This window comes from Galeopterus variegatus, unplaced genomic scaffold (genome assembly GCF_000696425.1).
Source record: "Galeopterus variegatus unplaced genomic scaffold, G_variegatus-3.0.2 Scaffold17093, whole genome shotgun sequence".
Taxonomy (NCBI): Eukaryota; Metazoa; Chordata; class Mammalia; order Dermoptera; family Cynocephalidae; genus Galeopterus; species Galeopterus variegatus.
The window spans coordinates 714-11,440 of NW_007743204.1; the positions used below are offsets into that span (position 1 = coordinate 714).

The 10,727-nt window shown below is 49.8% G+C and overlaps 1 protein-coding gene across 1 annotated transcript; it reads right to left on the bottom strand.

Moving 5' to 3' along the window:
- Positions 1-224: 224 nt before the first annotated feature.
- LOC103582629 (protein argonaute-2-like) lies at positions 225-9,756 on the bottom strand (the record flags this gene model as incomplete). Its single annotated transcript, XM_008564174.1, has 3 exons — positions 225-361; positions 2,633-2,814; positions 9,636-9,756. Coding segments are annotated over 3 exons (440 nt in total), but the record flags the coding sequence as incomplete, so codon positions are not given.
- Positions 9,757-10,727: the final 971 nt, after the last annotated feature.

Below are 10,727 nucleotides of genomic sequence, written 5' to 3' on the forward strand. Positions count from 1 at the left end.
GCTGCAGCCCCACTGACCCATCTTGGGGGTGGGGTCCCCAGGCGGTTCTGCTGCTTGTCTGAGCACCACTGTCCTGCCCTAACAGATGCTCGCAGGTGAGACAGGCCGGGTGTGCTGCAGCATCTCCAGCTGTGACAGAGGCCATGCCTAGGGCTGCCTGCCTCCCCAAGGTCTTGGCCTCTGCAGCCCCACCCTGCAGTAAAGACCTGCAGGATTTTGCTTACCATCAATATTCAGCATCATTTTCCAAAGAGAAGGTCGGACGGACTGATGGAAGCCAAACCACACTTCTCGGCCCCCACCAAGAGGGTTGGAGCAACCCTCAGACGCGGTGAAGAAGGAGCGGCCCACAGGGGTGTACCTAGAACCAAGAGACCCTCATCTGCTCAGACACGTTTTCAGGTAGGAACTCTGAGTCTGCTCTTCATCCACATCAATCACGGAAGCAAACACACACACTCATTGATAATTCTGGTTTTCTCCTTATAAAACTGCTTTTACTATACCACACTCGAGCCTGTGTCCATGCCTACTTTGAAGGACATCACGTAGGCAGCAACTTGGGACTTGTGGCTTCATGTGGGGACACTGAGAGACGTGCAAGCACACCACACAGGGTGGAGACCCAGGGGCGCACTCGGTCTCAGTGCCAGCATGGGCTACCTGAGGCCCGCAGTGTTTCTAGCTCACAGACACCCACTTGCGTTCCGATGGTATCCTCTGTGTGGTTCCTGAAGAGACAGAGCTCATCGGGGACAGCCCCTGGCTGTAGCTTGGGGCCTGGAGGTACACATGGTGTCCCCAGCTTTGTTCTGTGCTTCCAGGCCTCCCCTCCTTCCAGGCCTTCAAGTCCTATAGAATACACCTCTGTGCACACGGCCTCAGGTCGTCCTAAAGCAGGGCTGTGTGGGGCAAGTATGCACAGGTGAACACGGCACCATGAGCGCCAACCACAGCCAGGCCAAGACAACTGGACTGCCCTGCCCCAGCCTGGGGAGACTGGCTGCCACCAGCCCAGTGGCAGCTGAGCATCAATGCTGAGGCACAAGGCCGGCCTGCTACTGAGCACCTCCCGTTTCATCAATGCCTGCTACTGAGCACCTCCTGAGCACCAGGCACCAGGGACAGGGGGCAGAAGTGAGCTCCTGTGCAGGGGATGGTAGGGCCAGCGTGCTGACCTGAGCCTGAGCCTCCAGGCCCAAGTAGATACATTCTCCAGCACAATCTCATCCATGGCCACACTGCACATGGCACCTGGTCAAGGGGATACACCATCGCAATGACTCCCCAGGAAGATGCACCAATTAGTAGTGACATCACCCACCTCAGGGCTGCACTAGTAAGAAAATAACAGACAGCCCTTTTCACTTACCGCCTGAAATGTGCTAAGCCTACCTCTACTACTGTTTTCTCCAAAATGAAAATAGCAGTTTCTTCCCTGACCATAAAATTAATATAAATGATCCAAAGGAATTCAGAGAAGAAAAACCACAGTGATTTCTGCCACTGAATTAAAAATGCAGACCACAGTTTGGTGACCATCCTTCTAGGTTGTTTCTGCACCCACCCATCTTCCTCCTGTCAACAATTTCAGGCAGTGACAGCCTGTCCTGTGTTTGGTCATCTCCACCCAATCCCAAGACTGAGAAAACCATGGTCCCATCTAGAATCTAATACATGGCTTCAAAGTGCCTTCTCCTACAGTTACAAAGGAAACCTCAACTCTTCTCCTTGAATCTTTGAATCTTGGTCAGTCCTGTGAGAGCTCAGCATGGAGGTTTGTTTCAGTTTTAGGTTTTTGTTCTTTCACTTGTTAATTAAATCGCTCCTGAGGTCCTCTTGTGTGCCTTGTGTGTGGAAGGCACTGGTGTGGGGACTGGCAGAACCCAAGGTCTGGGTGTGGGGGGCTGGTCCTGCTCCTACACAGATACTCTCAGAGGAAATTAGTAAAACCCTCTGCCCAGCATTTGGGCAAATTATAAGCCATTAAAACATTCACTTGCCCTCCCTCCTGCTCTCCCCCAATTTCAAGTCTGGCAATTTATGGTTAAAAAGTTATCCTGTAGAATACCAAAAAAAAGAAGTCTCAGGCTGGTTGGTTAGTTCAGTTGGTTAGAGTGTGGTGTTATAACACCAAAGTCAAAGATCCACTTATTGGCCAGCCACAAACAAAACAAAACAAAACAAAAAAAGAAGTCTCAAGCATCTATAGTGTTACCAAGAATCGTGAAAAGCGGGTGGTGAAGGTTCCTCCTAGTGGTGGACACAGTGGGATATGGTGCTGGAAATACGATTCTAGTGTGATAAGTCCCAAGTATGACGACAACAGGGAGACAGAAAAGTGCTGACCAATGCAGGTCTAAGTGAAAAATGAATGCACAATCTGCTCAGAGACAGGGAGGTGATCTTTTTGTGCAAGACTGAGAACACTGGTGATTTATTTCTGTATTAAAAATTTTCCCCAGCTTTCCATCATTTATTATACCAATCACAGAAAACCTATACGACTTTAACCACCCCGACTCCAAGAATCAGCTCTTCTCAAGCAGAGGTTGCAGACTTCCCGGTAACACTTGGGGTTAAGAGCAGATGCTCTGGCCCCCAGGTCCTGAGTTCCATGTGGTGCCCTCACCTCATGGATGGTAGATGCCTCATGACCACATCCAGGGCCTGGATCGTCTCAAAGGGGACGCTGGGCAGCCGCCCTGAAAGTGCATCGTGTAACGCCTGCAGGCTCACGCAGGACACCCACTTGATAGACACCTTGAAGATGCGATCTTTGCCTTCTCCTGGCAGCGTGACCTCCAGCTCCACCTGCGAGGGGGTCCAGAGCACACAGGTTAGTTTCTCTGAAAAGGCTGTGGGGGAGGACAGAGGCTGGTGGTGGTCAGCTTCCACACACATTGTACTTTATCCAGCCACTGCCCACATGTGGCAACTGAACCCCTGAAATGTGAGCAAGACACTGAATGTTAACTTCATTTACTATTAATGAATTCAAGTTTACATTGGCACATGTGGCTAGTGGCCAGTGTGCCGGGCTGTGGGCTAACCCATGCCCTCTTGATTCAGGCCTAAGCAGACACTGGACCCAATCCCTCCCTCCTGCCCAGTCTCTGAACAGCCCTCACCTCACCAGCTTGTTCCCCGTGCGACAGACCAGCCCTCACTGCTTGCTTCGCTCCACTACTCAGGACCTGCAGTTAGATCCCTGTGTGGCCCTCACTCCATCCTGAAGGAGGGGCACACACAAACCCCATTCAGGTGGTGACCAAAGCAACCTCGTTACTGGTAATACTTCCCAGTGGTTATGGAACATCTCTTTCACAGGTCATGGACCATATACACTTTACCCTTAAACGTCCAAAAGTCCCAGCAAGGGAGACTTTATTTGCTACCTTTTTACATAAAGACACAAGCACTCAGACTTCAAAAACAGCCCAAGGCCACAGAGCTGTGAGAGGACAGAGATGGGATATAGACCAAAGGCTTCATATGCTCTGGGCTGGGTGCTGTCATCTCTTGGGCAACACAGCACTGAGGTATGGCCACAGCCCTGCACTCACCCCTGTCTCTGCACTGAGTGTCTGTAATGCCCTCCCAGCTCAGATCCCCAGCAAACCCCTCCTCAGTCTTTGTGTCCAGGTCAAATGTTATTTGACTGCACCAGGCAAGTCCACTCACCCACCAAGCTTATGCTCAGCTCCCACCTGCTCATCCTCCCTACCCAAAGCCTCTGCACAGATTCAACCCTCCTGGAGCTGCTTCCCAGCCCCACTGCCACACCTTGTTCAAACCTCACCAGAGCAACAACCAGACTCTACTGATGTTTACTGCACACCTGAGCCCCAAGTAGACACTTCCTTTCTATCTACGCCTGGGCTTGCTCCAACACGCGTGTCATGCCCAACAGCACTTAGAGCACTGTGGCATCTAATGGCCCAAACTGGAAGCTGCCCTGAGGTCCACCCACAGGGGCAGACAGCAGTGAGAGGAAACAGATTCATCAAGCTGGAGGGACTTTTAATATCTAATACCAAGAAAAAGCAGCAAGCCACAGATGACGCTGTAGCATGATTCCTTTCAGAGGAATCATGTTCAAAACCAGAACAAAACCACACCTGAGGGGACATGCACGCAGCTGAAAACCCCCATAAGGGTGCAAGTCATCAGGGCAGTGGCATGGGGGAAGGGAAGATACAATTGGGGTGGGGGCTTAGGAGTGAGAGGAAGAAACTCCTTGGTGTGTATATGGGAACCTGGGAGTTTGTTTTATTACTACTCTTTAAATGTATGTGCATGCATATTTTTCATAATAAACTTTTAAATAAGTAATATATTATTATTCCTGCCACTCTGGTCCCTACCTTTACTTTCAGTTAAGGAAAAGATCCAGGGAGGCTGAGTGAGTGGCCTGGACCATGCAGAAAGCAGAAGAAGTGAGTGCCTGCCTTGGACGTTCTGATTCCAGAAAAGGAAATAGAGCCTCAACGTGCCCCGGGTGGCAGCTTGGCTGGGCATAGGTGCGGATGATTCCAGCATGGACTAGCGGAGACCTCGTTCCAGTGACAGAAGGAATGGACAGAGCTGTTCTGCTCGTGCAGAGATGGGACCCCACAGAGCACGGGTGGGCATGAGCATGTGAAAGGGCATCAACGTGCTGATATCTAAGTGATGTCTCTAAGCCTCACAGCTCCACCAATAGCACTCAATGAGTCGAAACAACACTACTGTGATGCTGGTTAACATCATCCTTTAAAAATGCATCTACAATCACAACTGAGGGGATTCGGAGCTCCACACCAGCCAGCCACCCCAGAAAAAAAACTGAGGGGAGATTCGGTGTATGTTCCTATAGCAAAATATACATTCTGGGCCAGCCTCCCCTCGGCCCCCATATGAGGGGCAGCAAAGTCAGCCCTAGGCGCTGCAATGCTCTGCCGAGCCGGGTCTGGAGTGGCTGCAGCCACGTGCATGCAGGAGTTTAGGGACAAGTGGAGATCTCAGCAGAAACAGCATACCATGTGGACGGGCAGGTGGCATGACGGCTCTCTGAAGAGCAGCCCTTGTGTGTTGGGGCTGCTAGCTGGCAGCCAGTCCACACCCCAAGACACTTCAATCTCTGAACAGCCTGACGCTCTCAGTCCCAACAGCGCAACATCCACAGGGCAGCACCTGCAATGTGCTTGGGATGAGGCCACCTCCCAGCTCTGTAGCATCTGTGGTCTGACCCTGGGCAAGAAGCTCCATCGGACCCCCTCTGTGCATAAGGGGACAAATGGGAGGCACTGCCCAACTCACGGAGCGCTTGTGTCAACCATGCACGGCAGCGCTGTGTCAGAAGCTGTCTGGGACACAGGAACGCTGCAACTGCCATTTTCTAATGTGGACGACGGAAGATGTCAGCCAGCACACAGCACCAACGCAGGGCCTGGAACGCAGGGGGACAGCTGCAAAACCCAGTCTCTCCATGGGGACCACATGCCACAGGCTCAGCGCCCTCTGTCTGAAAATCCCCAGGGGAGAGACGGAGCTGTAATGGGAAGATTCCTGTTTTGGTACTGCTACCAACTAGAAACAAAGAAAGGGAAAACAGCCCATTAAAGAGCACAAAGAAACCGTGTGTGAAGCTGGAGAGAGAGTGCAGAGAAGCAGCTGCGCTTCAAAAGGATTTTCTTGCTCAAAACTCAGCTGTTGGGGCCAGCCAAGCCCCATAGGCTCTTTGCCCTTGGTCGCTAAGGAAGCAGCGACAGCACCAGCGGGCGTATCTGGTTGGTTGCAGGAACCCAGACCCGGGCATGGTCCTCCCCAGAGCCTGCTGGAAGAGCTGTCACACCACTGTGCCCACTGGAGCCTGGGCCAGAGTAACAGCTGCAGGCTCTGTGCCACCAGCCCTTTCCAGAAGGGGACAGGCAGGTCACATCTTATTTAAACATGCCAGGGATCTCATGTCTGAAGGCTTCCTTTGACTTTGCACAGCAACAAATGTCCTCAAAAAGCAGATCACTGCCCCTCCAAAATCCTGTGGTTTATAGACCAGTCTCACCCAGCACATCTGTGAGGCATGGTAGGAATTCAGAGTCAACCTAGCAGGTGACACAGCAGGGACAGGGAGGGGCTGCCTGACCAGGTTTAAGGAGCACTTCCTGAGCACCTTGCAATGGGTGGGCTCAAGTCAAGGCACCTGAGCAGACCAGACCCTCAGCCTGAGAGGCAGCAGGTTGGCTCCAAAGATGACAGGACAAGGGTAACTTGGTCCTCTCTCTGTGGGTCACCCAAGGAGGAGACCCCAATGCCTCCCAGGACCCTTTGTCTCTGCCTCCCTGAGCCTCTGGGTGTAGAACCTCCACTGCCTGGTCAGCCCTTGCCTCCCCGCTGACCGACACCTTCAGTGCCAGGTCAACAGGCACCTGCCAGAGCACAGAGGTGGACAGCAGGAGGTCTCAACTGGTGGGGAATTTTGCGCATAGCTGTCTTCCCTCATGGTAACCTGCTTCTACAGGGTCTGTTACCAACTTGAGCTGTGCACGTGCCCTAAATTCCTTCTAGAAAGGAGATGCCCCTGCTTGCCCAGGCCAAACACAGAGTCTGGAGCTCCAGGAAGCTGCAAAACTTCTGTAGGCACCCAATGAGGGGAGGCACAGGGCTGGAACCACGGCCAGGGAAAACAGACAACACAAATCATATCACATTACTGCAAAAAAGGACCTAAAATTTTGAGCAACTTGTACAGCTTCCTAGGTCTCTCCTTTGCTGAGAAATAAGGGAGTGGGCCTGGGTGGGCACAGGGGCTCCCAGCCCTAGTAGAACTGATCTCTGTCCACATGGCCTGGAATTAAGGCCGGCAGGCTGATATTTTAGTAGGAGAGATTAAGGAGAGACTTAAAGAGGACTCATCCTTGAGTGAGGGTGACATGACACAGGTCGAGGGCCACCTGCAGGTCCCATTCAGCCGCGTAGCAGGTTCTGGGTCAATGAACGCCTGAAGATTCCTCTCTTACTACCGATGATACAAAGAAAAGTCCTTTGTAGAAAAAAAGAGCAAATCTAAGAGAAGAAACCCAAGAAGATGATGCTCTACTGCATGATGTGGAAGTGTGGGCACAGAAAAGGGGAACACCTCTGCACGCTAGCTGTCAAACAGAAGGGCTCATTTCTGTAAGCCAGAATATCTTCCAGAACCTGGAGAGTGGGTGGAAAAGGTGTGACCTGGAGCCGGGAGACCCTGACGCTTGCTGTACATGGTGGCTTCATGTAGGTTCTCTAAGCTCTCCAGGACTCACGTTTTTCATCTGAAAAAAAAGACGAGGATGGTGGGGACTAGACTTAAGGGGCACTGGGCGCCCACTAGGTTTAAGGCCCTGTGTATGAAGGGGTACTCTGGGCACTGGGGCAACCCAGAAAAATGCCCTGAATGTTATACAGCGGTGACAGCGATCGTCATACAGGTTAAGTGTCTGCCACATCCCAGGATCATTGTCATGTGCTTTAAGTCCTCGCGACTCAAAGTGGGATTCGGGAACCAGCAGCATGGGTGTCAGCTGGCAGCTGGATGGAAATGCTGACACCCCAGGGACGCAGCATACACCTTAAAGGTGGAGAAGCTCCTCACGGTTGTATGCGCTTAATTAACTCCCACAAAGACCCTGGGAGGCTGTGAGCCTCGGCAAGGTCTGGGGCTTGCCCAAGGTCTCACCACTAGCGAGGGTGAAGCAAAGACTCGAATCCAGGCCGACTTTCACCCCAGAGTCTGTGCTGCTCGTTTCTGCCACGACATGTCCCCACCTGGAACACCACACAGACTCCCCCACCCCTTCTTAATGAAAACTACCCTTACGACCCTCCCAGTGTCTAATTACAAATATGAACAAATTGAACTGTGAATAAACTCCTCCTGCTTTTCTCATATAACTTTAAACAAAAACAAGTATGCAGATTAAACGCAAAACTTTAAAATCAATAAATATCAAATTCTCAGCAAGTTAATTTGCAAGGGGTAACTGTGCTCAGCTGACACACATACGGTGCTAGGATTCCCTCTGTAGTGGATTGAATCATGTTATGTCCCCCCAAAACTCATTGAAGCTTGAATTGTGTCCCCCTTTATGTATTAGAAACTTAGCCCCCACTGTGACTGTTAAGAGAGTGGGAAATCCTATTATGGGAATTGAAAGGCAGAGCCTTGAAGAGGTGATTGGATTGTAGGACCATGCAGTAGTGAATGGATTAAAAATGGTGGTTGGGGTGTGGTTCTGAGGGCGTTAAAAGAAGAGAGAGGAGAATCTGTCTCTATCTGCTCCACCATTTTCACAATGTGATAACCTGCGTCACTGAAGTCACGACCAAGACCCTCACCAGATGTATTCCCTGGATTCTGGACTTCCTACCCTTAGAAACTGTAAGCAATAAATTGTTTTCTTTATAAAATACCCAGTTTCACATATTTTGTTATAAGCAGCAGAAATGGACTAATACACCTGCTGAATCAGAATCCCAATGCCTGTCACCCTGGGCTGGCAGTGACAATCCACATGCCTCTATTGTCTCCTAGAATCACAGTGAGCCTGCTTTATACAAAGCCCTGTACCATAATATGGCCTTCACTCAGTCATAGCATATTTCTCCTCTGGTCAGAGCAAGGTAACTCAGAACAGTACTGCTGAGTACTAAGACCAGTGATCCAGAAAGGCCAAAAGGAGCTTATTTATTTTAAGATTTATCATTAAAAAGCAAAAGCAAAAACATGTTAATGTATGTAGAGAGCTTGCAGGTCCTTGACCCTCCCCCTAAAATACATATATCCCTGGACAGCAGATTGAGACCCTGTGAACACTGAGCTACCTGCCCTCTCAGGGACCTGGAAGTTTAAAAGGCTGATTAGGTAAGTCGTTCCCAGAAGGAATCAGCTATTACCTTCTCTTTGGGATAGTTGTTAAATTACTGTCTTTTGTTTTGTTAGTTTTTTAAAGTATGTGTAAGGATTATCTCTGAGCTGGGTCTCTGCTCTTCTGCTTGCAAGCAACACCTGCTGTCACCCTGGAGCAGCATGTATTGAAAGATGACACCAGAAGTGACACTTTCTAGGCGGAAATGGTATTACTTTCTAAGTAAAGCAACGATAAGGATAAAGATAATTAGAAAATGTGTTATTTTAATAAAATCACTACTCCAGGGTTGACTAGTTACCATCATTGTGGTTTCAGAGGAATCACTGGCTACAGCAGAACAGTGACTTTGTCTCACTTCCCTGTCCCTCTCTCAGACACACCCCTACACCTATGTGAACACCCTTTTCCTCAGGTCTTTATAATCCACTGCTCAGTCCAGGCTCTTGTCTGGTAGGGGTTTATGGCTTGCACTCTGTGTGTGTTTGTTTTGTACGTAAGAGTTTGGTGGTTTTGAGAAGTTCCCAATTCCCATCTCCAGACTTAGACACTTCACCCTCTATCATCAAAAATTACAATACACAAGGTAGTTGTTATGGATCTTGGGATAAGGCACATAGCTAACTAGCTGCTCTTTCCTTTTACGTGAAATGATTTAGTATGAGACAAGAGGAACAATTAACTTTACAAGACGTTTGAATTTCATTTCATTGCATATTGTTTAATCCAAACACACCACCATGAACTTACTTTATCCCTCCCAATCGGAAGGGGCATAGCTGTATAAAGATTCTTCCTTCCATCAAACACTGGTTTCCGATCCCCAAAGATCTGTGTTTTAAAGTGCTGGACCATATGTTCCACTATTTCCCTGAAACAAAGACAGAATTCAGGCAAAAATGTCAATAAAATCAAGGAAATGGCATACAAAATGACATTTTTCTGACATTAATTTTTAAGCAATTTTATAGGACCTGTGGCTCCTTTTAGTAACATGACTTTCAACTTCCTTCTATAAAGAATCAAAGTAGAACCTTAAGTGGGTTTATGCTCATTCATTTAGTCATGCAAACAGAGAACTTCCTTTGGGCCAGGCACCTTATGTGTGACACAACACATAGATACTTCCAGAAATCCCTAGAGGCACTGAAGAGAAGAGCAGAGTGGATGGGATTCTAGCTCCAGAGGTGTAGGATCAGATACCCCTGCCTCTGCAGGTCCCCCTCACACACACAGGCTGTGTTCCCCATCACACTGACACTGGGTGCTAGGCTCGGCCGTGGCCTTGCTTTGGCCATTGGCACTGGTCAGAGGACATGCTTAAAGCAGAAGCTGTCAAGAAGAGCATTTGACTGGTTTGTCCTCTTGCGTTCCTGGGATCACTGGAAGAGCGTGCCCTGGGTGTTGCTGACCCTTCCACGTGGGCTCCTGAATGAAGGCCTTGAACTACACTCAAAGCCTGATCCAGCCTGTCTCAGCTGGCCCAGTCAAACCGCAGACCACCTGCAGAACCATGAGTGCAAAATGCATGTCTGTTGCTATAAGCGACTGGGATTTTGGTGCTGCTTGTTCCTCAGGCATTTCAGCCAGAGGAACCTGCTGAATATCACAAAGAAGCAGTCTGTTGTTCTCGGTGAGCAGAGGAGAACAGTAACAGTGGCCCCTCCGCGCCCCATGCCACCCACTTCTGCTGCAGCAGAGAGGCATCCAGAAATACACTCTGCAAATGACCAGGGCACCTGACCCGTCTGCTGGCACTGAGATTAGGAAAAGACCACCACCCACCCATTCTGTGTGTCTCTTCTTCAAAGAGGTCCTTGCTTGGTACATCTCTCTCAGCAT